The 27847-nt window shown below is 39.6% G+C and overlaps 2 protein-coding genes and 1 non-coding gene across 4 annotated transcripts in view; 1 reads left to right on the top strand and 2 right to left on the bottom strand.

Moving 5' to 3' along the window:
• Nucleotides 1-7438, top strand: part of LOC139462394 (low-density lipoprotein receptor-related protein 6-like) — an 83099-nt gene extending 75661 nt beyond the window's left edge. For both annotated transcript variants that reach the window (XM_071244077.1, XM_071244076.1), the window contains one exon: nt 319-7438. In XM_071244077.1, coding sequence (XP_071100178.1) covers nt 319-1903 — 1585 coding nt within the window. In that variant the 3' untranslated portion in view covers nt 1904-7438. The remainder of the gene's footprint in view (nt 1-318) is intronic.
• Nucleotides 7439-10640: 3202 nt separating this feature from the next.
• On the bottom strand, nt 10641-27754 carry LOC139461964 (eukaryotic translation initiation factor 3 subunit M-like). Its single transcript, XM_071243453.1, has 9 exons — nt 27676-27754; nt 25716-25854; nt 23601-23742; nt 18898-19018; nt 17307-17401; nt 16313-16496; nt 14854-14935; nt 12387-12530; nt 10641-10913 (listed from the first exon to the last, which is right to left on the bottom strand). Exons 1-9 carry the CDS (start codon nt 27715-27717, stop codon nt 10714-10716), a joined length of 1149 nt encoding a protein of 382 aa, XP_071099554.1. The 5' UTR covers nt 27718-27754; the 3' UTR covers nt 10641-10713.
• Nucleotides 22530-22653, bottom strand: LOC139462708 (small nucleolar RNA SNORA14). The gene has a single exon (XR_011653036.1). It is a non-coding gene; the product is annotated as a small nucleolar RNA SNORA14 (small nucleolar RNA).
• Nucleotides 27755-27847: the final 93 nt, after the last annotated feature.

Genomic DNA, 27847 nt, shown 5'->3' with positions numbered 1-27847 from the left:
GGTTAAAGCGTTCGCTCGTCATGCCGAAGACCCGGGTTCGATTCCCAACATGGGTACAATGTGTGAAGCCCATTTCTGGTGTCCCCCGCCGTGATATTGCTGGAATATTGCTAAAAGTGGCGTAAAACCATACTCACTCACTCACTAGTTACTTAACAGAGGCTTGTAAATAATGGTCCAGATAAAAACAGTTAAGTCAGACATTGTTACCACCTGATCCCCATTAGCCTTCACCGTGCACTAACACCTACCCTGAATCCCCATGGGGAAACCCAGTATGTCTGTTTATATGAACTGATTGTATGCGACCTGTTTCAGGTACATGTATTGGACAAACATGGTGAGCCAAGCCCGCATCGAAAAGGCGGCCATGGACGGCACAGAACGAATAACTCTCTTCAAACTAGCACTGGGTCATCCAGGGTCTCTTGCCATTGATAAGAAGTCACGAAAACTCTTCTGGGCTGATCATGATCTTCACCGAATTGAAAGTTCCGATTTGGAAGGTGGAAACAGGAAAATTCTATTGGATGGTCTGACAGGGTCCCTGAGAGGATTGGCAGCGTTTGGAGACTTCCTGTATTGGCTTGATAAAGATAACAATGTCATCGAGAGGATAAACAAGAAAAACGGCGAAAACAGACTTTGGATCCGGGGTCGCATCACAGATCTCCGAGATTTGATTGCCGTAGAACATAATCTTGAAATAAGTAATCATCCGTGCTCGACGGACAATGGTGGGTGTTCCGATATTTGCTTCTCACAAGATAGCGAGACTGTCAGGTGTTCCTGCCCTCTGAATCTGGAGTTAAAGAGCGACTCAAAGACATGTGCTGATCCACCAACCTGTCAGCCAGATTACTTTACATGCAAGAGTGGCGATATTCGATGCATCCCCAACGTGTGGCGCTGTGACAACTTGGGGGAGTGTGAGGACCAATCAGACGAGGAAGACTGCCCAAGGTGTAGATCGAACCAGTTCCAATGTACAGATGGCCAGTGTATTTCACATGAATTTGTGTGTGATGGCAAAAAGAAATGTGCGGATGGATCGGACGAAGAACAGTGTTGTGGAAAGGACGAGTTTAAGTGTCGAAATCAAAAGTGTGTAAGTAAAAATAAGTTGTGTGATGGCCACAACGACTGTACGGACGGGTCAGATGAGATCACCTGCACCCAAGGTCGGAGATCCCCACCTCCAACTGTCACTCATTATGCAATTGCTATCGTCGTAGGAATCGTGTTTCTGATCTTGGTTGTGGTGCTTGTGTTTATTTGCCGGAGGAAAACCAACCATTATCCGTTAGATGACGGAGACATTATGATGGTTAAGAAGCCACTGAACCCGCACTCAGAGGGCCAGTGTACCCCACCACATACACTTTCATCAAGGGGGAAATCAGTGGCCACGGGTCTGTCTTTAGACTCGGGAAGCGGGCCGCCATTATATGATCGCAATCACGTGACTGGAGCATCATCAAGCAGCTCCACTGTCACGCAGTACCCAAAAGAGACTCTGAACCCCCCTCCGAGTCCTGTGACTGACAGGTCGTACGCAGGGGAGTACTACTATTCCTCTAACAGTTTATCAACTGTGCGTTCAAACAGGCCCTACAAGTCACAGAAAATGCGGCAATATCGCAATCACATTCCACCACCCCCAACCACGCCGTGTAGCACGGACGTTTGTGAGGACAGTGAACCTTACGTTAAAAAATATTATTTCAACAACTCTGTTGCGGAACTTATGAGTTATGACTCAGACCCGTACTGCCCACCCCCGACTCCTCGAAGTCAGTATTTTTCGGACGAAATGAGTTGTCCCCCTTCACCGTCAACTGAAAGGAGCTACTTTAATCCCTACCCACCTCCCCCCTCCCCTGTTGGGAATTCCGACTGCTGATAAACTCTACTTGTGCAAGTACCGACGCAATCCTGTGGAAATGACAAAAAGTGTGTAAAAGTGGGAATGATGAAGAAATGAATAGTGAATCAGTGAGAGTCAAGAAGTGAGAAAAGAATTAACCTGAAACCGCGGTTTACTCCAACTCCTACATAAGCATATTGTTTCAGTGCAGGTGTAAGTAAGTGTCAAGCAAAAATTCCTCTCCGCTTTGAAGGTCAGTTGATACAAAAATGTCAAAACTTGAAAAATATGAAACCCTAACAGGAAACCTGTGAGTGTTAAAAGATATTTAAAGGTACAATCAGGTCTCAGTATACCCCTATACTTTACTGAAGTCATCCTCCCATGCTTATTTAAATTGATGAATATTTACAGCGGGAGTGAACCACATTGTCAAATTCTCCAAATATGGATGTCTGTATGACATTGGTGCGTTGATGTCTTTTTACACAGAATTCCGTCGATTCTTGTATACGTTTTTCTGGTGCTGTACTCTCATGATCAAAGATGGCGAAACCAAAAACTGATTTTTTGTTGGTGAGTGGAGAGAGGTCATACTTCCTGGGACTAGATCCCAACTGGGCCAAAGATCAAAATGTTACTGGACTCTCTTAGTTTGTGGACTATGTAAAGTGCTCAATATGTATATAAAATGTTCTATTATTCATCAAGAGGTTGTAAATAATACAAGGGGGCAGTATATCTTGATACTCTTTCCAGGGAGGTTCTATTGGCTAAAAATGGCACCTCTATTTTAGTGAAGTGTGTTCTTACATCTGTTCAAGGGCATATTTTTCATCCGACCATTTCTTAGATTATTTGACAGATTGTTTGACAGTTACCTCGCTCTGATATTAATACTTCAAATATTGGGGGAAGTACACACTTCTGGAATAAAGTAGAAATGTTGACAGAAATGGTAGCATTCTAGACAAAAATAATGGCAGATGGTATTATCAGGTTGTGTGAATAATAGTGATGTTTACTTTTTGTTTTTCATACTTAGTCCCTGGAAATTGTATCAAGAAAGGGTCTTGCTCCTTTGACATGAAGACACTAGTCACATTACTTGCTCAGGTATTGTAGCAAGAGTAACCTCCCCTTATTACTGTTGTCTCACCTTGAGATGACCTTCACCTCATTGCCCTTATATTTAACCTCTGTCCTCAGCCACTATGAATATGTTTTATCAGGTTGTTTTTAAAGTGTAACTGTTTGTAAAGAAGTGAGATAACTTTCTCAGGATTGAAAACTTGTTTGAAAGAAACTTAGTTTATCCAGTACAAAATAAGTGTTTCAGAGAGTCCTGGTGGTAGTGGATATGTGGCATAAGTCAGTAGTCCGTAAAAAATAGTCATAATTTTTTCGGCTCAGTCAGTAAAACACACATGCAAATACTGGACAAGATGTGAAGTTGAATGAAAAATATGAAATCACCTTTATGCGGAAACATGGGGTCAGCTTGCACAGCGTTTGTTTCATTACTGCAGTTTGTGTTTTGCACATACAAACATTGACTGGTTTTGTTGTGTTATAGGATCAAATTATATATGATTTTTATGAGATTGTAGCACAGTTACATTTAACTGTAGTGTGTTTTATTTATTTTATCAATATCTAACTTTATTCTTTACGATAAAAATTTGACTTTTTAGTTGTTTTACACTGAACAACATACCTCATCAGGACCCTCTTTAAGATCTTTAGCTTCTTGTCCTGGTTGACCTTTTGTATATATTTAGTAAGTACTTACAGTAAGTATGTGACTGAGGAAGGAGGAATGGCAATATAAAGGGGGATGTTTTTCGATGGCAGGGATAAGCAATAGATTTGTTCACAGGCATCGGCATGTCATTGATACAGAGTTATCTCCCTTGGTTTCTACAGTTTACCTTTGTTACACCATATAATTAATGTGTTAAAGACTTTAGGTTTGATGGTAGTTCGATGAATGTGGGATTTTATAAGTATTATTATAATCAAACATTATTTCTATGACAGAGCTATTGCAGTGAAGGAATGCATACTCTTTGCAAATCTCATGAAGCTTGTTACAGTCTGGTTTTGTAGCAAATGATTTTCAGTTGACTTTACCTCAATTTGTTCAAAGGGAGATAACTCTAAAATGAGACCATAGGGATATTTATACATTGTACAAATTCATTTGTAAATATACATTATGTGTGTGAACTGATTGTAAAGGAAGTGTACAAAATATGTAGAAAACGTAGACAGAGAGGGTGCTGTGTCATAGGGATCATTTCATAAGTTTTAAAGTCTTTAAATTATATGACCAGATCTAAGTGCAAACTCTCATTCAGAAAAATATTCATTCTCTGCTTGTGAGAGTAGGTTAAATATATGATGTTGTTGAATTAAGACTTCAAAAAGTTTGAGATGGTCCCTGTCGTATAAAGCGCCACCTATATCCAGTGTAGACGTGATATGTTTACCTCAGTGATGAATCAAGTGTACCTCAGTAGGACTAAATACTGTGTTGAATGAAATGGCTAGGTAAAGTTTATCCTCAATATTTTTCTTTCCCTGAATTAAATGAAACCAAGATTAATAGTAGCAATGTTGCATTAAGTATGTGTATAAACCATTTTGGTCCAAAGATACCATGTGATAAGAGTGATATAAGCATTTATAACCTAGTCAGCTGAGGTAGGTCACCGTGACACAGTGTTTAAGACATGAAGAAATCCAGTGTTGGATGTGCTGTATGTTATAGCATGCCGATATTCTCTTTTGTTGAAAAGAGTATTTTTATTGTCATTTTGTTGTGAAAGATAATGATATGTTACTGGTCACAGGAGGCATCGAGTTGATGTCCGTCACCTGGTGTCAAATTACATTGTTTATATTGTCACTTTAATTACACCGAGACGTCGTACGAAGCTCGAGTGTTTCATCACAGTGTAACTTACATACTTATTTTACTGGCATATGGTCACAGAATTTTCAGATATTTTTTTGTCCCTTTGTTGTATTGTTTGTCGTGAAGAATAATATTGGAGTGAATGAAGACCACGATTTTGCACGACTGTGTTGACGAGTTAGTCTGATTTTATTGATGAACATTTATTGAGAGGAAATGTTTGACTGGAACTGTATCTTGTGGAGGAGCGTTAACCCCTTGTCTGCCAAACAGTCATGACCATGTTATAAAGTTCATAATGACATACTTCAGTTACGCTGGTTAGGTCAGTGGGGAAAAAGACCTTATGTCCTTGGGTCTTGTTCCACACTATTACCTTGGTAGCAGACAAGGGGTTAACACCAATATGATCCCGGAAACATGGGGTATTACTTCACATAGCTCCACAATGAAACCAGACACACTATTATTATGAAAATAAAGCATTATTTAAGAAACCACATTATTCGGGGGGACTTATAGTTAAGGATGTTAACATAGACAGATCCAGAATGTAGTATGTCGTAATGCTGTCTGAGACTGATATTTTTTACCCTCCCTTTTAAAAATGCTGGATGTTGTGTAGGTTCAGTCCTCGCACCCAAAACCAGATTCAACTCCCATTGTTACAATGTGTGAAAATTATGCCTGGTCCCATTTTGAGATATGGCTGGAATATTGCTGAAGTGGCATAAAACATGACTAACTCATACTTACTATAAAGACATCCAGCAAATAAGAAAATCCCAATTCTTAGGGAAGTGGTTTTGCGATTCTGTTGCCATGCGTTCGTTTCTAGATCTAGGATCACAGTTTAAAGTGGATCTATGTAGAAGGAATACCCCTGTTTGCCGAGGATGTAGCAACTTGTGGGTGTGTAACTGCTGGTGTCTCGACAACGAAGCCTACTTGCTGTTGGTATGGCCAGGCACAGTGATTGGAATGACTATTTATATATGTTTATATACACTGAGAGATGTGATGTACACTGCATAGGAATATTCCTATCTCGACATGGTTTTTAGTAATGTAACAAATTTTTAACAAGACATTCTTAAATTTGTGGCCTGATGATCCATACCTTAATTACGAAACCTTCAATTTATGATATCCGATAAAGACTGTGAATACATTTGGATGGAATATAAATACTAATTCAGTATTATTTATCAAGACTCTTTCTTTAATGCATTGAAAGTTATTTTTTGAATAATATTCTTGTATATATTAGGGTTCATCATATTAAGAAGAATTTGAATCTTAAAAGTATGTGGAGAAAGTGAATCTGTATATTATACTGATACTGTATGTCAGTTATACTGTGACAATGGTAAGTTTTAAGTTATGGCACGGTAGCCTCATTCATCAGCTACAAACACCAGTGTCGCCTTCCAAAGTGCTTCTTTTTGTTGTTGAACAGGATTAAGGCCATGACAAATTAATGTGGTTTTAATATTTTAAGCACAAGCTTAAATAATTAAGCACCTCGCCTTTTTTGTGTATAATACCCATTTCAGTATCTGAAGAAAACATTGATAATTCCTCCCCTTTATTGTTTTGTGTCATAATAAATTATACAGATGTTTGAGGAAGATGGATAGTCTATAAGAAATGCCCACCCTGGAACTGTGTAATTAACCCTGCCCTCGCCCTATGTCAGATAGTGACCCTTAAACCATTATTTCTACATTGCGGTTAATTATAAGTAATTATTCATTTTACACTTAATTGATTTGGGTTTTTTCATGAATTTTTGCATGGGGCTTGTGTGTTGGTACAAGTTATTTGATGAAACTTGGAAATTTTAGAACGAGAATCAGCTAGTTGTTGGTACAAACCAGAAGGGGATCCAGGATTTTGAAAAAGGTGGGGTTAGACGATAATTGACTGAGGGATCTGTTAACATGTTATGCGTCTGGATTGAAGGTTGGTTTGTTGTTTAACGCCGCACACAGCAATATTCCAGCTATATGACGGCGGTCTGTAAATAATCGAGTCTGGACCAGACAATCCAGTGATTGATATCATTAGCATCGATCCACGCAATTGGTGGATTGAAGGGGTGGAGCCGCCAGTGCAAACAGCGAGAACATCGTGTTAATTGTCTGTCAGAGATAACTAAATTGGTGACTATGCTGACACCAACATGACTGATAGGGTATTAGTTTGTCATGGCTTTTTCATTGGAAAAGTTCACCTGTGTCATTATGTACCAAAGTTTGATTTTCAGAGATTTAATTAATTTTTGTCACTGCTGATAAGAATTGTAATGTTGAAATATTTATATTGTTAATTCTACCTTTGAAACTCAAGTGCTGATGAGAAACAACTCAAGTTACTTATTTATGGATATAAATAGTTGTAGATATTATGTTGTTAGTGTGGATGTGTCACCATCTATCTGCTACCTGTTCCCTATTCTGTACCCACAATTCACTCTTCTTCCTCTTTTACCACAATGCACCGCTCTAAGGTTAAACAAAGCATCAGTTGGTTCTCAAGCAATGTCTGAATTCAAAAAGTAACCACGAAAAAAGGGGTTCTTGTCATCGCCCTAATGTTACAAGATTGAAGAGTCCCTAGATTTATATATTATAGGAGCAAACATTAAGGGCTTCTAAAATTCAAACACTCTTTTTGAAAAATTAAGGATAACAGTCTGTACCGTGAATATTTTGCTTGCAGAAAGTGAAGCAATCATGATGCTAGATGCTGTTTATTTGGCAGGGCCCACTTGCACAAAGCAATCTTAGCACAAAGATGATTGCAACTCCCATACTTTAACATAGGCTTACGATAATCTTAGCGCTAAGATCGCTGTGCAAGTAGGCCCTGATTTGGACAATGCTGGAGAGCCATGTTTTTGTTTGCCAATGACAGATGTGTCACAAAACCACAGGCCAGTTATTAATTGTGATAATTTGTAGATCAAATTTGTCTGCAATGTTTTCAGCTATTTTGTAATGATTTACTTTTTTAATATTGATGTTTTATCTTTTATACGTCTTTAAGAGTCAAATGAACAACAAACTGAAACCACATATGGCAGCAAGAACTGTTTTTGGAGGTATATGACAAACTGATTATGCAACAACTATTGAGGAAGGAAACATCTTTTAGATATTTATTATATTTAAATTACTTTTGATGTTTCTAATTTTCGAATTACATGCCAAATGATTTGAAGATATTTGTGTTCTGTTATGAGTTATAGATTTTGAAGATTTCAAGCAGTTTTCTGTTTAAATGACCTGGGTTCTGTTCCTAAAAGACATTTTGGCGCTGCGACTATCTTAGGTCTGTGTTAAAGTATTGGAGTTATCATATTCGTAGCGCTTCGATCGTGTTGAGGAACAGGCCCGGTGTGGTTTCATTGCTCTAACTACTTAGCGTAAATACTCAGCGTGGAATGAACTACCCTTGTGATGCAGACAAATATCTTCATTCCACTTTTACTCTGAAGGAGAGAAAACAGCTAAGTAAGCAGAAAATACTTGTGTTGATCGATCTTCCGAAACTCTATTTTGATTGTGTATGTTTTTGATGAGTTATATATGTGTCTGTGACATCGTGTGACTGACATAATGTGTGTACTTTATGTGACCTCGACTCCTCAAGGGGTGTGTGGTCATTCTATTGCCAAAAATGGGCATGGCCTCTTTATAGCCATAAATGGGTGTGGCCACTTTGTGTACAGGCTTAAACAGGTGCAGTATATACAATGCTTTCTAGTTTTATAGCAAACTGTATATCTGTACAAAATAAAATACAGATACTTATTAAACATGACTTTGTGTTTTTATTGGAGATTGAGAAAAGACCCATCACTGCCCTATTCCCTTTAACCACAAGGCTACACCACAACTCCCATCTGGCATTGGACACTGGTCAACCTTGTGACTGACAAAATTTGAGGAAAACCGTCTCTTGTGAGTGAGTATGGTTTTATGCCACTTTTAGCAATATTCCAGCAATATCACGGAGGGGGGCCCAGAAATGGGCTTCACACATTGTACCCATGTCAGTATTCGAACCCGGGTCATCAGCGTGACAAGGTGAGGTGAGGTGAAATGGGGTTTAACGTTGTCTCCAAGATCATTGCACTTATATAGCCACGTGCATGTACGTTTGTGTGTTTGTGTGGCTGCTTGTACTAGTCCGGACTGATGCCGATTAATAGTGCTAGCTCACTGAGATACCATGCCGCAGGTTAACATGAATACCCCACTCAGACACAGTATACTGACTCCAAGCCGACCAGTCCTTGTTTTAGCCCCTTTATGCCTAGCGCCAGACAGGGTAACAACAAGTACCATCTTTTGGTATGACGCATCCTGGGATTGAACCCCGGACCTTCCGCTCTCCAGGCGGACGCTCTACCACTAGACCACGGAGGCGGTCTCAGCGTGATGAGTGAACGCTTTAACCACAAGGCTACCAGATTGCACCTGTCTTGTAAGTGAACATATCACAGACAAGTTAGTTGTCCCGAAAATCAGAAGCAGGTGTACCTCTGAATCATGGCCAGGTAAATCAAAGAATTGAAAAATGTATGGCCAGTGGTTGGTTGGTTGTATAACGCCGCACTCAGCAATATTCCAGCTATATGACGGTGGTCTGTAAATACCTGAGTCTGGACCAGACAAGCCAGTGATTAATATGAGCATTGATCCACGTAATTGGGTATCAACCAAGTCAGCGAGCCTGACCACCCGATCCCGTTGGTCGCCTCTTACGACGAGCAGAGTTGCCTTTTACGGCAAGCATGTCATGGCCAGTAGACATGGATGAGGCAACAGGGATCCACAAGCTACATATGCAATACTGAATACTGAATCAGCTATTGAGCTCAGTTAAATATTGCCTTTACAATATCCATCATCTGGCTCTCAATTTTCAGTTATATTCTGAGAAGTGGGGCAGCACTGTCCAAAATAGCCGCCTACTGTCCCGTTCCAGCTTCCACTTATCAGAGGTCTGCTGGTCCAAGACGTTGGGATAATCAAAAAATGAAAAAAACCGTTTGAGGCTGAACATCATAAGTTGTCAATCTCGAGGGGTATACGGTGTGATTTACCCAGTGTAACATGTGCTAACTCTGTGAAACTGCAGACATACTAACAGAAAAAAGTAACTGATAACCCGGCAACTCGGCACAGTGATTTGTGGCAACTTAAACCGTTCCAACAGAAATCGCTTTGAAATTTATTACAATATATTATTCTGATATAAACAATGCAGCACAATTTCGAAACAAAGTCATGTACCTCCATAATAATATAATCATTTCTGGCATAACATCACTTCCGGTTGAGGAAAACACATGCCCAATGCAACAACTACAAAAACAGAAGGGTCCACGCCTATGGCTACCCCAGGCAATTTTCGTTTTGGGTCTGGCATGTTTTCGAGTTCAGCTGCCCGACATACTACTGAGCCAAAAAAGTCAGGGATCATGAATATTTTTGGGACATTTTTTTGTAGTGAAGGCTGAGCAGTTTCATATAAAAATATCTCCAAAAAATATTCATAATGCCGAACTTGTTCAGTATATAAATATGGAAAAAAGTATGTGTGACAGTGCTTATAATTTGTTGTTATTTTGATTCATAAATTCATTCTTTTTAATATCACTTTATGGAGTTACATGAAGACGTGGGAAAGGTATCTTTTTGACAGGGCTGTCAAATTTCAGGAGTTGCCTGCCCTTTGGTCTGGCTGAAGATTTGGAGGAGTTCCTACACTGTTCCATCTTACTACAGTATACCAGACTAAATCCTTCACACCTAGTATTGACATTCAACAACACGACTGTTGACAGGTTATTTGATTTATTATTGACAGATGTATGTACACAGACCACATGAATGAGAAACTATTTGCAATTTCAAGAAGGAACTTGAGCCTGGAGTGCAGACAGAGAAGTGAAGTTGCCTTCTATTCCTTTTAGTGTCTCCTGCCACTCGGTCAGGGCGGAGCGGAGCACCTGCCAGTGGTGCTTGGTGAATGTCCGGTGGGTCGTCGAGATCACCACAACTTTCTTCTGAATCTGGTCAATTCTGGCTCGCACAGCTTTAGTCCTCAAAACTGAAACAGACAGGAATGATCAATATGGAATCCTTGAGTTTTCAGAGTTAGTGAGTAAGGTTTTACGCCGCTTTTAGCAATTTTCCAGCAATATCACAGCGGGGGACACCAGAAATGGGCTTTACACTTTAATGGGCTTTACACATTTTACCCATGTGGGGAATTGAACCCGGTCTTCGCCATGATGAGCAAAGCTGTAACTACTCGGCTACCTCACTGCCCCTTGAGTTCAATTCAAAAGAATCAAAAGAAAATCTGAAAGTGGTTAAGTGGGTTTGGTTTTATGCCACTTTTAGCAGTATTCCAGCAACATCACAGCTGAGGTAACCAGAAATGGGCTTCACACATTGTACCCAATCAATCCCGGTCTTCTGAGTGACGAGCGAACGCTTTAAGCACTGGTTTACCCCACTGCCCTGACAGCGGTTCTAGGAGGAGGAGATTGGTCGTTGATCACTATCTGACCGTGTATGAACAAACATCTTTCACTGACTTGGATGTAAAATGGTTCTGGCATCGTACCAATAAACACACTTCCCTAACACTGAGATAAGAATTGTGAAACCGACTTCACCCACCTTGAAGAGTTATTGGCATATCAAACAAAATATGTTATAACATCACAGTTTTGAAGTTAGGAAAAGTTTTGTTCATGCAATCAGTTTTCCAATGATACTTTACACATTTAAAAACTTTTGCAAACATCTAATTTGAGAATGTCATTGATTAAACCTCTATGCTAAAGTATGTATAACGCCACAAGGACACCAACAGAATACAATTTAGGCGAGATAAAAAAAGGGTTGAAAGATCGTAAATTTTGTGGTTTATGCTGACAGCCTAAAATGAAATAAAGAAGAATCTGTGTGTATCATACACGATAGATATATTTTTGAGAATTGAATTGCCCATAATTAAGGATGCATATAACAAACGAGTGCAGATCATAAATGAATAAATAAGTCTTGTGTACATTGATCAATCAGAAAGGGTGCTAACTGGGATTGTTTAATAGCCAATATATTAGCAAATAAAGCCGTGGGCGCTTATTACGTCGAATACGGTATATAGCGACGTGCATGGACGTGTGTGTGTTGTGTGGCTGCTTGTACTAGTCCGGACTGATGCCGATTTATAGTGCTAGCTCACTGAGATACTATGCCGCAGTTTAACATGAATACCCCACTCAGACACAGTATACTGACTCCAAGCCGACCAGTCCTTGTTTTACCTGCCCCATAATGCCAAGCGCCAGACAGTGTAACAAGAAGTACCATCTTTTAACGTCTTTTGGTATGATGGGCCGGGGATCAAACCCCGGACCTTCCGCTCTGCGGGCGGACGCTCTAGCATTAGACCACGGAGGCGGTCGTATCTTGAGACAAGGACACTTACCATGCTTACACATGTCATAATAACTTCATTCAAAATTTGCTGTATCGACCACAGCATCTGCAACATCATGTTTCTTACCATCAATGATAAACTCCTCGACCTGCTCGCTGCTCAACTGCATCTCCTCCTGGATGATGGAAAACTCAATCTCCTTCTTGTTCTCCGCCATCTGCATGAACGTCAACAGCCTCATCTTCCTCATGTTCTGGTCATGGGAGAGACCTGGAATATAGTAAGTTGGCCTTTACGGCACTTTGAACAGCTGCGTGGTTCAGTGGTTCAAGTTGGCTTTAATTCCGCTTTGAACAGTCTTCCAGTTATATTGCAGGGTGTCAGCTTGATGTGAGAGGAAAGTAGACATTTATCACTTTGGTGAAACCAACAACTTGACTGGCTACGTGTAACTAACTGTCACCACTTCTGTAAAACCCACGAGCACGGGTATGGTTTCAAGATGTTGTCAGTATTTTGTACATGCATATTTGCATCTTGCACATGCATCTTGAATGTTGTGAGGTGAAAAATTATTTTCCAATGAAGAGAAAATAATTTGGATGCCCACAAAGTAATATTGCATCACTGATTTCTGAACAACAACATATGTTGAAAGAAATTTTCATGATGCTTGATACTAATGTGTCTCAGAGCTGGTGTATTGCTAAATCTCCCCGTTTTTTGAATTGGGGGGGGATAAAAAGCTTACCCGGTCCTGAGTTCATAGTAGTGTTGGGGTTTATCATATTCATTGAGTTATCATCTAGTTCTACACCTCTTGAGCGTGTGTGTCTATTTCTTGTTTGACGCACTCAGCAATATTACAGCTGTATGACGGAAAATTGAATCTGGACAATTCAGTGATTGATATTGTGACCATCAATCCACACTGTCAGTGAATGAGGACACGCTATCAACCAAGTCACAAAGTGTGACCACGATGTTCATTAAGGTTTTATTTACGATTAGCACAGGGGATCAATCCTAACCTGAAAACACCTCTTAAATAGTATATGAGATATATTATGTTTGTTTGTTGTTTAACGCCACACTCAGCAATATTCCAGCTATATGATGGCGGTCTGTAAATAATCGAGTCTGGATCCGAACAATCCAGTGATTGACATCATGAGCATCGATCCGCGCAATTGGGATCGATGACATGCATCATCCAAGTCAGCGAGCCTGACCACCCGATCCCGTTAGTCGCCTTTTACGACAAGCATAGTCGCCTTTTACAGCAAGCATGGATTGCTGAAGACCTATTCTACCCCAGAATCTTCACGGATCTGAGATATATTACTGCATCAGCTTGAAATGGAGAGAATGTCTAAAGTTCCATGAGGTCAACTCTGGTGAAACCTAACAGAATGTGTACACCAGTCTACTGTAATACACTTTTCAAAGGATACATATTCCAATATTTGTTCTGTGTCCCGAAATATTGGGTTAAATATACATATCAAGTTTCGGTATTATTTGTATCATTTAAACTAAAATCTGTACCGAAGTTCATTTAAAATTGATGTTGCCCTTTGAAAGAATTGACAAAACGGTGGAAGCAAAGAAGTGATTTTTCTCTCATGTTGTTCTCAGTGACTGACAATGTAGAGTAATATAAAACAGTCATTGTCTATCACTGTCAAATACTTTAGTTTCCAATATACTTTAGCCCCAAATAAATTGCAATATATTGCCATACAATGTTTGGGCAAATACACTGCTTTGGTCTTGTTACTCTGAAATCTAAATGCAAACCAAGGAATTCTTTCTACCAGGGATGATTCAAAATTGTTAAGAAAAAACCCTTAAATTCTGTCATACAAAGTTGAATAATGAGAGAACAGGCCTTAATCTTTGACAAAAAAATGTTTGTGATTTGCCTTAGTTTGAACAAATTAATCTGAACAAACATTGGATTGTCACAAAACAATCTAGCATGACTTTAGTCTAGTCAATTCCTAATAAGGAAACAACTGAGGAACGCATGCTGCATCACAGACACGTTGTCACGGTGATGCATCGGATCTTCCACTGCCCACCTGACTCCATACAACCTACTCCAAAGATTCCTAGTTGGATTGTAACCTTACTTTCAACAGTTTTGTTTGTTGTTTAACGCAGCACTCAGTAATATTCTAGCTATATGACGACGGTCTGTAAATATTCGAGTCTGGACTAGACAATCCAGTGATTGTCACCAGAAATGGGCTTCACACATTGTACCCATGTCGGGAATCGAACCCGGGTCTTCGGCGTGATGAGCAAACGCTTGAACCACTAGGCTACCCGACCACACGTTTAATACTCTGAAGGGACTCCTGGATTAGAACTGGTTTCATCAACCCACGTGCATAATACGAGGTGACTGACTGGATTGGGTCGTCAGGTTCGAAGATATGGTAGATAGTAGGGATTCCAATGGATCATATTTTCAATCACTGTTTTGTTTTGTCCAGATTTGATTATTTACAGGCCATCTTCATAAAGCTGTAATATTGCTGCATGAAGCGTAAGACAACCAACAAATCCTGTTTCACGTGCCACTTACCTAGTGAGTTCACAAAGTCTGTGTTGTTCTTGTAAAACTGCTGATATTGTGAAAGCTTCCCCGAAACAAATATTGACAGGAGCTGAAATAAAAAACACAAACTCAGAAAAAATATATTCTCACTGATTTGAATTCTCTTTTTATCAAATTATCTATAGTATCGTCTCCTTTTCATTGTTTAAGACAAAGATCCATTTTAAAATCACCCACAAAAGTGGGTACAAGAGATTTGGTTTAAAGCCATTTGGAACAGTATTCCAGTTGTATCATGGTGAGTCAAAGTGGTGTGGGAGGAAAGCCTGAATTGATTCAGGTCTTCTGAAACCGAAATCCACCAGTGTGGGTATGACAGTGGCTACATGTAAAATAAACAAAGATACATATAACAACAAACCTAATCTTTGTTATACTGACGATCTGATTATAGCATGGCATCTACCAAACTGGCAACTCAGAAATATTTCAATGTTGCCACTACCACACATGGAAGCGAGGTTTTCCCACCTTACACAAGTGCATGAGGTACAGGTAGCAAAATACTACTACTTGTACAACTAGTTAGGACAGTTGACAGAGAAGAGGGCTTGTTGAAAATCTGAGTGAGTGAGTGAGTTTGGTTTAACACCGCTTTTAACAGTTTTCCAGTTATATAACGGTGTGTCAGCTTAATGTGGGAGGAAAGCCCGAAATGATGCAGGTCTCGGATGTTTACCACTTCGGTGAAACCCACGAGCAGGGGTATGGTGCTGACAAACCTTGAAACATAATCAGGGCAAACCGGAAATCGAAACCACAATCATAGGTTTCTGACGTGCGCAAGGGACATAACTCTGCACAACGAATCGCGGTGCCTTAGACGACTGGGCCACCAGTGCCCCTGTTGAAAATCAGAAGATTTAATAGGGTGATGAAACCCAGATGTGTCAAGTTTCCTTCTGAGAGCCATTAAAAGCTAACAAAAGAGTTTGGGTTCCATCTCATGAACATTTTTATGATCCATTATTTCAATAAAGTACTACCATATGGACCTTGTTCATTATCCTGTGTATAATGACTACATTCTGTCATGATGGCCTCGATCCATTCACCCTCATAGCTTTTGTGTGTTTTTTAACGCCACACTTAACAATATTCCAGCTACATGATGGTAGTCTGAAAATAACGGAGTCTGAACCAGACAATCCAGTGATTGACATCATGAGTATTGATCGACATAATTGGGATACAATGACATGCATCAACCAAATCAGTGAGCCTGACCACCCGATCCCATTAGTCACCAAGATTGCTGAAGACCAATCCTAACCCAGATCTTCACAGGGAATTTGTGAGTCCCGATTATAGATCATGATAGAATGAATATATATCACACTGGATAATCAAGTATGTCTTCTTGGGAATGAGTCGGCGGTGTGTGTTTGGGAAGTGTTGCTGTGCAGACTGATGGTAGGTTACTCACATCATGGATGAGTTCTCCCTCCAGGAACTTGACTGGCTTCAGTGACAACAGGTGATCCATCAGGTAAGTGCTGGGATCTGCCAGACATGTGACTATACACTTGTGGGCGTCGTCCCGAGCCTGGGAGGCGTTGTCCTCTGTGTATGTTCCGAGCAGCTCGATCATCACCGCTGTGGCTTGTTCACTGTACAGGACAACACGTGCAGAGACATATTAAGGTCAGCATCTATGCATTCCTGAGAATGGCATCTTCTATTTAAAGGCTAGACTTCCACAAGTCTCTAAGGCAGAAAGTATATGTTTAATGACTGTTCCTTGTTCTAGATTATGTAAATAATAAGAGCAAGTTGTACCTATAAGAGTCGTAATTGTCCACATATCTAGACTTACCTATTAGGAAGACAGAATTAGTACACATCCATAACTTGTCTTTCAGTACAGCCTTGGAGCAAGGCTAGATAGAGGCCAACATTTACAAGTTTTCCATTTGTAGTTACAAGAATATGGTCTGAAGACATGAAACTATGGAATCTAACTTCTATATTATACTTCTCAAAAGAGTTTAAAGACCACCGGATTCTTTCATATTACTGTAGATATTGACAGATAATGCACGTGTGGCTACCACTGAGATACCATGCCGCAGTTTAACATAAATACCCCACTTTGACTCAGTACTCTGACCCCGACCTGACCAGTTCCCTTTTAGCCCCTTAATGTCGAGTAACAACAAGTACCATCTCTAAATGTCTTTTAGTAAGAAAGTCAATATGTTGACAGTGCTTTCTAACTATTAGTGAGTGCTTTACGCCGCTTTTAGCAATATTCCAGCAGGGAGACACCAGAAATTAGCATCACACATTGTACCCATGTCGGGAATCGAACCCTGGTCTTCGACGTGACGAGCGAACGCTTTAACTACTTTGCTACCCGACCGCCCCTTTCTCACTATTACAAAGAACACTGTTAGATGAAGTTAGGATAGGGGCCGTACCTCATCTTGCCTTCAACGAGAGCATCGTAGAGAATCCTGAGCATGTGCTGTGTCTTCTGGGAGCTGATGTTCCACTGAGAGATCCACTCCTTCACCTACAACACAGGCACTTGAACTTTAACACACTGGAGGTGAGGTGAAATAGGGTTTAACGTCGCATTCAGGATTATTGCAGTTATACAGCGATGTCCATGTGCATGTGCATGTGCGTGTTTGGCTGCTTGTACTGAACTGGACTAATCCGGGTTTATAGCGCTAGCCCACTGAGATACCACGCCACAGTTTAACATGAATACCCCACTCAGTCAGTGAGTGAGTGAGTGAGTGAGTGAGTATGGTTTTACCCTGCTTTTAGCAATATTCCAGCAATATCACGGCAGGGGACACCAGAAATGGGCTTCAAACATTGTACCCATGTCGGGAATCGAACCCAGGTCTTTGGCGTGACGAGCCAACTCTTTAACCACTAGGCTATCCGGCCGCCCATACCCTGCTCAGGCACAGTATACTGACTCCCAGTCCTTGTTTTAGCCCCTCAATGCCGAGTGCCAGACAGGGTAAAAATAAGTACCATCTTTTAACTTCTTTTGGTATGATGGGGCCAGGGGATCAAACCCCGGACCTTCAGCTCTCCGGGCTGACACTCTACCACTAGGCCCAGAGGGCGGCCCTGCACATGTAGGAGACTATCAGGGGGGCATGAAACACAAGCTGTGTGATTCAGTGTACTGAACATGTCACCTCAAGGTGGGAGCAATGACCAAAGTGATGCAGGTGTTGAGACATTTACCACCTTGGGAGACATAACACGGGTTTGACAAGCCACGTATAAATACTACACTTTTGATAGGGATTATTCTGATACACAAAACTTATTTGCATAAACATCATAAAAAGCTGAGTCGTACATCATACACCGGGCAAAATCTTGGCTTCAAACTCCTGATAATAGGAGCCTGTCATCCAAAGGGATGTAACTCTGCACTGTACTTCCTACTTGTTATAGTTATTTTGTATCAGCATATCTGAAGCAAGCTGGATGTGCCAAGTTCCGACTCGGGAGGCCAAGGTCTACTGCTATATTACCTACCATGTTCGGATCTGAGGGCACAAGGCTTAGGTCTACACCTACCATGTTCAGATCTGTGGGCACAAGGCTGAGGTCTACTGTTATATAACCTACCATGTTCAGATCTGTGGGCACAAGGCCGAGGTCTACTGTTATATTACCTACCATGTTCAGATCTGTGGGCACAAGGCTGAGGTCTACTGCTATATTACCTGACATGTTCAGATCTGTGGGCACAAGGCCGAGGTCTACTGCTATATCACCTACCATGTTCAGATCTGTGGGCACAAGGCTGAGGTCTACTGCTATATTACCTACCATGTTCAGATCTGTGGGCACAAGGCCGAGGTCTACTGCTATATTACCTACCATGTTCAGATCTGTGGGCACAAGGCTGAGGTCTACTGCTATATTACCTACCATGTTCAGATCTGTGGGCACGAGGCCGAGGTCTACTGTTATATAACCTACCATGTTCAGATCTGTAGGCACAAGGCTGAGGTCTACTGTTATATTACCTACCATGTTCAGATCTGTGGGCACAAGGCTTAGGTCTCCCTGTCCAGCCAGTTTCAACATGGCACAATACACAGTGTATCGAAGTGGGGCGACATCTGGCAGGCCATAGAACAAGTTACTTAATCTGAAAAACATAGGCCATTAACATTAAATTAATCAACATAAAATCAATAAGACAAAAAAGTAAGCAGGGTTCATTAATACCCCTGAATGACATAAACATGATAAAAAAGACACATATCAAAATGAAACTTTGCATCACACCTCTTCTATTAGTATGGAAACCGTTCCCTTAATTTGAAAAACATCCATGAAATAGTTATAGTGATAGGTCGCACAAATGTTTCAGCAAAAACATCTAAGAAAACATACATGAAAAATATTGGTACTTTCAGAAAATCCAAATATTGAAAACAAACTTCACACTGCACCTCTCCAATAGGTATAGTATAAAAAGTGTACACAAAGTTTGAAAAGAAGATATTCAGCAGTTTTCAATTTATAGGTCGCACAACAAAATTCTCGGACATGGAAGAACAGAAGGATGAATGGAATTCCTCCGTATAATTACATACCCTGCCTTTTTAAGATAGGGGTAACCGTATAATAAACATTATATCAATAATCTAAACCTTGTCTCATGCAAATAAGTGACCTGAAATAAGTATTGAAGGAACATTAAGGCAAAATGATTTTACTAGTGCTTCACTAGATCCTCTGAATCATGTTTGTGAGCTGAAAAAAGTGTCTCCCCATTCAGAGGGACACCTTGGATACTCACAGTTAGTGTAGCATTATTGACTTTTCATATCAACACAGCGCTGACAAGAAATTTTCATAATGCACACATTACAGTTCCGTGAAAAGTGACATTTGAGAAAGGCTTATCATGCCTTATTGAGTTTATATATCAACGTTATGATGATGTGCTAAAAAGAAATTTCTTCAGTATTTGTATGGCATCAACCAATGATTTATTTGTTTGTTTGTCTATTGCTTAACGCTGCACTCAGCAATATTCCAGCTATATCATGTATATGACGGGGTCTGTAAATAACCAAGTCTGGACCAGACAATCCAGTGATTGACATGAGCAGCGATCGAGGCAATTGGGATACGATGAAATGCATCAACCAAGTCAGCGAGCCTGGCCGGCAGATCCTCTTTGTGGCCTCTTACAACAAGCATAGTTGCCTGTTAGGGCAAAATAGCCATTACATGTCATGACCAGTGCTACCATCACGCCTGAGTTTATAGTTGAGTTGAACAGCTTACTTCATCAAGAACAAAACCTTGTGTTGTTTAATAAGTGTACTTCTAAACATGCTAAATCAACAGCCTTTCTTCTGAAAGTTTTCAAATGTCAAAATATTTGTTTGTGAGCTGAAAAAAGTGTCTCCCCATTTAGAACGACACCTTGGATACTCACAGTTAGTGTAGCATTATTGAGTTTTCATATCAACACAGCGCTGACAAGAAATTTTCAAAATGCACACATTACAGTTCCGTGAAAAGTGACACTTATAAGGCTTATCTTGCCTTATTGAGTTTATATATCAACGTTATGATGATGTGCCATAAAGAAATTTCTTTAGTATTTGTATGGCATCAACCAATGATTTGTTTGTTTGTCTATTGCTTCATGCCGCACTCAGCAATATTCCAGCTATATGACAGGGTCTGTAAATAAACAAGTCTGGACCAGACAATCCAGTGAGTGACATGAGCAAAGATCGAGGCAATTGGGATACGATGAAATGCATCAACCAAGTCAGCGAGCCTGGCCGGCAGATCCTCTTTGTGGCCTCTTACAACAAGCATAGTTGCTTGTTATGGCAAAATAGCCATTACATGTCATGACCAGTGCTACCATCACGCCTGAGTTTATAGTTGAGTTGAACAGCTTACTTCATCAAGAACAAAACCTTGTGTTGTTTAATAAGTGTACTTCTAAACATGCTAAATCAACAGCCTTTCTTCTGAAAGTTTTCAAATGTCAAAATATTTGTTTGTGGGCTGAAAAAAGTGTCTCCCCATTTAGAGAGACACCTTGGATACTCACAGTTAGTGTAGCATTAATGAGTTTTCATATCAACATAGCGCTGACAAGAAATTTTCAAAATGCATGGAGTTTATCATTGAGCCAGTAGTATGTGACTTGTCTCAAGCCTAGTTGCTATGTCCGGTAATATTTCTTTCAGTAAACATCAGCTGTTGGCACTGACTGATCTAGTTACAATTGATAATGATACATGATTGTTGCTATAGTGACTGAGTATCTTTTTGTTGTTAAGATGATCTGAAATATCTTAGATTGTCTGCTTAATGTGGTAGGAAATCCTAAAATGATATGGATCACAGACATTTTGGTGAAATACACCAGCACAGGATGTTCATAAATTGGGGATCCAACCCAACAATCAGATGATCCTAGGACAACTAAGGGTTGGTTGGTTGGTGTGTTGTTTAACGCCACACTCAGCAATATTCCAGCTGTATGACGGCGGTCTGTAAATAATCGAGTCTGGACCAGACAATACAGTGATTAACATCAGGAGCATCGATCCATGCAATTGCGATCGATGACATGCATCAACCAAGTCAGCGAGTCTGACCACCCGATCCCGTTAGCCGCCTTTTACGACAAGCATGGGTTGCTGAAGACCTATTCTAACCCGGAATCTTCACGGGTGACAACTAAGGGACACAACTCTGCAAAGGTAATTGTTTAACATTGATCATGGTCCCTACATCACTTCATGACAAAGTTGTACGTGTCTCACACATTGTAAGTCAGCTGAAACCTGAGTTTTACAACCTATAATTGAACATATCATTATTTAAAAATTCCTACCAACAATGACTGAGAAAGAAATACATTTCTGTTATTATTTTCTCGGAGCAGAGGATGTCAAATCGGCAGTTGTGATTCGATACCTCTGATTGACCAATCAGATCTGAGCATTTCTTAATGAACAGCCTTATTCTGAAAGTTTTAAAATGTCAAAATATTTGTTTGTGAGCTGAAAAAAGTGTCTCCCCATTCAGAGAGCACCTTGGATACTCACAGTTAGTGTAGCATTATTGATTTTTCATATCAACATCGTACTGACAAGAAACTTTCATAATGCAGACATTACACTTCAGTCAAAAGTGACGCACATTCAGAAAAAAAAGGTAAAAAACTCTCCTCCATAGAACTGTAAAAAAGACTCTAGACATGCTAGATGGGCAACATCATGAGCGCTTGACATCATCCATGAAGGCAACACATATCTACTGGGTTCAGAGGGCCTATTCTTAGTCTGGAAACCACATGTAAATGAGCTGAAAAACTGTCCCCCACCGCCCCACCCCCAGCCCATGTCATCTTGGATACTCACCATTGTCACAGTTAGTGTTCAGTTAGTTTTATAAACTATAACTGAACATTTAACTATATCTAAAAATGCCTACTGACAATGACTGAAAATAGAAAATACTTTACGATTAAAATTATCTACTGTGGCGATGCGGTCATCAAATCGGCTGTTTCAATCACAGGTGGTTATTGTGCTTTGATACCCGATTGACCAATCATCATGATCATAACTGTGCAATTCCTGAATTCAAAGTAGAATTCTTAAACAACAAGTATTTGTTTGTGAGCTGAAAAAAGTGTCTCCCCATATAGAGAGACACCTTGGATACTCACAGTTAGTGTAGCATTATTGACTTTTCATATCAACATAGCGCTGATAAGAAATTTTCATAATGCAGATGTGTTAACATGTTACCTGGCAAGTCTGTCTTCTCACCAATTGCTTTCCAGAGTTTTCAGCAGAATAGTGTTAAATGTTTGTCACTTAAATCATACATTACGTTTCATAGTCAGTATTCGCAATAATTATAATACAAGACAGTTGGGGCTTATGAACCATAAGTTTTGCCTGCTCATCTTCAAAGTTTCCTGCCTGCATTCAGGCATTATAAATATTGAAAAATCATAAAAACTATAGACAAATCATGTCTTGATCCAGTTGAAATAATGCAAACAATTACTTGAGAATCTACGGGAGTTATAATAAAACTGAATATATAAGTCGTCTTAATATTATCTGTCAGATAGTGGGGCAAGTCAGCTTTAGAAATTGGCACTAGTCCTATAGTCCTTGCCAAACTGCCCAGTGGTAAAGGTATCATAAGGACTAGTAGAAATTTTCCCTTTTTAAGGGTTTTGCTATATGTTATCATTATAAGGACTAGTGGACGAAAACTGTTAGTTTTTAACCCTGCAAGTGGAGGAAAATTTCATGCAGCCCAACAGAAAAGTTACCAGCCGCAGGCAGGTAGGCAGTTATTTTCGGACATTGTTTACAGTGCTAGACAACTGACACCATGCCTCAGTTTAACATGGATAGCCCACTTAGACACAGTTTACTGATTCCAAGCCAATGAATCCTCTTTTCATCCCCTTTATGCTTTGTGCCAGGCAGGGTAACAACAAGTACCATCTAATAATGTCTTTCGGTATGACAATTTTGATTGTCAATAGCATACAGACAAGACATATAATATATACTCCAACATGAAAACAGCATAAAATATAATGTGTTGCCATTCAAGAAAACTACCGTTTGCATTTGTCAATAACATGAGGTTAAGCTGAAACTGTGAGCACATCACACAATAGTAGCCATGGTAAAGACCTGGTTTCTAGGACTTACAATTTAACTCGGACACCAAGTCGCTTCTCTGAGGTTGTGGCTTTAACTATCTTCTCACAGAAGAGAGTTCCCAGACTCTCCACGCCCTCTGGCGGCACCATGAGTATCAAGGAAATGATTCCATTGAAGAGCATCTCAACCTCTGAAAAAATGGTACATTTAGAGTGAGTGAGTGAGTTTGATTTTACGCCGCTTTTAGCAAAATTCCAGCAATATCATGGCGGGGGACACCAGAAATGGGCTTCAAACATTGTACCCATGTCGGGAATCAAACCCGGGTCTTCGGCGTGACGAGCAAACTCTTTAACCACTAGGCCACCGGACCGACCCGGTACATTTAGAATGCAAAATGGGACCACAGAAGGCAAGTAGTTTCAAATATTAATTCATTCACACGCTCATTTTGCACCCGACCGACCCGGTACATTTAGAATGCAAAAGGGGACCACAGAAGGCAAGTAGTTTCAAATATTAATTCATTCACAGGCTCATTTTGCTGAGAGTGGCAGTACTAGGGTAATACAACAAAACAAACAGGCATTCATTTTTTCTGATTTTAGGATCATTTTCACCATGTTCACATTTTCACACCTACCTATCAGTTTAGGCTAAAAAAACAACAAATATAAATCTTAGTTCTCAGGCAGCGCCAGATTCATCACAATGTCCGTCACATGTTTCGCTTATATTTCAATTTTTAAAAAACACTAAAAATCCTTCAATATTCCATAATCCAACAGTAGTCAAATACTGTATTCCACTATTTTACTCATAAAGGAATACATTTATGTAGGGAGGCCCTTTCCCAGGTTGATTGTACACAAGGGTTTATTTGGTTACATACTAGTTTGAACAACCAAATGAAAAAAACAAATAAGACACTGCCCACCCGCACTTTATTTTCAAAAATCATTGCCTGAGAACCAATACTTTTATTTTATTAAACCTTATTAAACCATTACATCACACTTTTGTCGTTGCAATTGATTCTGAGCCAGGAATTCACTGGCCATTCTGAATGCGAACTGATGCAAATATAGATGCATGTCAAAACCTTGCACTAAATGTATGACATCAAAAGAAAATTAGAACGTTTTGACAAAATGATTTTACTAGTGCTTCATTCGACATTTGTAATCATGTCAGTGAGCTGAAAAAAGTGTCTCCCCATTTAGAGAGCACCTTGGATACTCACAGTTGGTGTAGCATCATTGACTTTTCATATCAACATAGTGCTGACAAGAAATTTTCATAATGCAGATTTATTAACATGTTGCCCAACTGCTTATCAGTGCAAGGATAGAAATTAACCTTGAAAATCTACCAGCCTGAATACAGTGAATAGCGACAACATACAGGAACACCCCTAAAGTGTTCAAAATTCTACCAGCCCCTAACATAACTTTAACATTAGTGAAACTGGATCAGGCTAGTATTTATTTCTATCCCTGCAGGGGTTTGCAGCAACGGTCTTGCATTTGGCTTGTAAATTTGATTGTGACTTTTTCCACTTCATTGTCATTGCTATCCAATTGCTTAAAGCTTTTTCATGACATTTCTCATGTTAAACGTTTGGTCAGGAATTCAATGGCCATCCTGACTGCAAACTGATGCAACTATAGGTCATTATGCAAAATTCTAGAAAAATTATGTCAACCATAACATGGTATAAGTCTAAAACAATCACTCGAATCTGTTGGGTTTAACGTGATGCTTTGAACAGTATTCCAGTTATATCACAGCAAGTCATCTTACTGTGGGAGGAAAGCCTGAAGTGATGTAAGTCTCACATATTTACTACTTTGGTGAAACCAACGACCACAGGTATGGTGTTAACAAACCTAGAAACATAATTGGGGCAAACTGGGATTCAAACTTACAATCACAGGTTTTACCGAAACAGAAATAACATATCTACAATGAGTGAGTGAGTATGGGGTTATGCCACTTTTAGCAATATTCCAGCAATATCACGGCGGGGGACACCACAAATGGGCTAAACACATTGTACCCATGTCGGGAATTGAACCCAGGTCTTCAGCGTGATTAGCAAATGCTTCAACCACTAGGCTCCCCGACCGCCCCTATCTACAAATGAAGCAGATAACATCTTACCGCCATCAGTTTGAATTTCCTTCCAACATATTGTGCTAGCTTCAACCACATTCTTTAAATCTGTTAGGATCCCACTCTCAGAGTTTTCTTCACAGATTTCTGCTCCAAGAGACTTAAGATAGCTTCGTAACTCTGAAGTCTTGAAAACAATTGGAGAAAAAAACAACATGATTCATTTACAAATATCATAAGAGTGAGTGTGAGTGAATATGTTTTTACGCCGCTTTTAGCAATATTCCAGCAATATCACGGCAGGGGACACCAGAAATGGGCTCCACACATTGTACCCATGTCGGGAATCGAAAACGGGTCTTCGGCGTGACGAGCAAACGCTTTAACCACTAGGCTACCCGGCCCCATTTGCCGAGATAACTCTCTGCACAAGGCCAATGTCTGCAGTAGTAAACTGGTCGATAACCGCTAGATCTACATTAGAGGAATGAACTTGTATTGATTGTTTTACATGGATTTTATCTCAAGTCCCTTTCCAATGAAATAAAAAACTATTTATACACATAGAAAGTTCATTTTAGAGAGGTTCTGGTGGGAGAGGTCACTTTGTTGAATGCTACAAACCTATCATGAATATATTTTTGAAGTAGACTAATCACAAATAGATGATTGTGAGATTTCCAAATTTTGAACACTTAGCAACGAAAACCTGGTACAATTTCTCATAGAGTGTAGTGCCAGCCATAGTCCAATAAGATATGAAGATCTTGGATGGAGACCATGTGGCAAAGATCAGAGAAGAGCAGTTTCATAACAATAAACAAACAAAACCACTATGGGTATGTGTTATTTTTGTTACACCAATATTTGGTTCCATTTCCACTAAACTTTTCTCCAAATTGGTTGGGTATATTTTTGCAAGGGGATGTTATCTCCCACACCCGAATTAGACTATAGGGAAGGTAGAGTATTCTATAACAGAGGCATTTTCTCGGAAGATTATACTTGGGTACATGTTTTTTAATCAGATAGTGTCATGCTGGTTATGAATTGTAATGAGGAAAGAGGAAAGATGTAAAGAGAGCTCCAGATAACTTTTTGAGCTATTGAGTTTCTACTCTTGGGTTTCTTTTTTAATTGGGTTATTACATTTTTCATTGGGTAACCAATATGTTTTCACTCATGTCAATTCATCACTCTATTGGGTATTTCCCTAAAAGAGTGAACATTTTAAGATTTAAAAAAGAAAAGAAATAATGTTTTAGATGTACATAACCATGAGTGTACTAAATATATAGGTTTGACTCAGAAAGTAAATTAGCTCGTAACTGTGTTTCGGAAATTAGCTCCTTTGGACGCATGCTGAAAAAGATTCATTGGGTATTTACATGTGCTGTGCACGCAAGTTAAGTGAAAGTAATTGAGTTTTAAATATTTTGGGAGGGGGTATTTTATGCATTTACGCTGCTTATCTGTAGCTGTGTTTAAAGAATGCCAAGACTCGAAAGTTTTGTAGTTGATACCATATGTTTCAACACACACAAATCATGTCAAATGTTAACAAGGCAAGGTTAATAATGGTTTTTACACCTTTCAGATATACTTTCAAGGATACTATGTATAAACAATTCACTGAAATACCAAACATAAATTCATTAATTGTACAATGTCTACTATATCCATATGTTTAATTGTGTTTTTGAAAAAAACATTTCACGTGAGATTACGGAGATAATAAACTGATACCAAACAGTTTCAGTTACAGTATCAAACTGTAAATCCATTTTAATTCATTGCGTATGTCGTTTTACAAGACATTTCATCAGTTTCCTCACAAAATTACCACGAATTTAGGAGACACAACAACACGTGAGCACCATATGGACACATATTTAGTCTTATAATTTCACTATTAGGACTCATGTGATAGAAGTATTTGGCAATTCGACCAATAGTCTAATTATAAACGTTTCCAACAACTTATTTACAGTTACGAACATCAATTTACCTGTTCAGGGACCGCTATATCTATGAATACCGGCGTACTCATTTTGCGTCCGTGAGAAGATGGCGAAGCACTGCGAAACACCAATGCTGATTGGATTAAATGAACCAATAGGCTTTCTCAATACAACTTGTCGTTCAATTCGTAGTATAAGAAGCGCGGCCAACTGTTTCGA

This window comes from Haliotis cracherodii, unplaced genomic scaffold (assembly GCF_022045235.1).
Source record: "Haliotis cracherodii isolate W230 unplaced genomic scaffold, xgHalCrac1.p SCAF_15, whole genome shotgun sequence".
NCBI classification, from domain to species: Eukaryota; Metazoa; Mollusca; class Gastropoda; order Lepetellida; family Haliotidae; genus Haliotis; species Haliotis cracherodii.
The sequence above is the reverse complement of the archived record's forward strand: the minus strand, read 5'-3'. Positions and strand labels throughout refer to the sequence as shown.

Coding starts and splice junctions, on each gene's coding strand:
- LOC139461964 (XM_071243453.1), bottom strand. CDS start 27,717: ATGAGTACGCCGGTATTCATAGATATAGCGGTCCCTGAACAG. Junction 25,855..27,675: donor ATATAGCGGTCCCTGAACAG/GTAAATTGATGT, acceptor ATTGTTTTCAAG/ACTTCAGAGTTACGAAGCTA. Junction 23,743..25,715: donor GGAAATTCAAACTGATGGCG/GTAAGATGTTAT, acceptor CCATTTTTTCAG/AGGTTGAGATGCTCTTCAAT.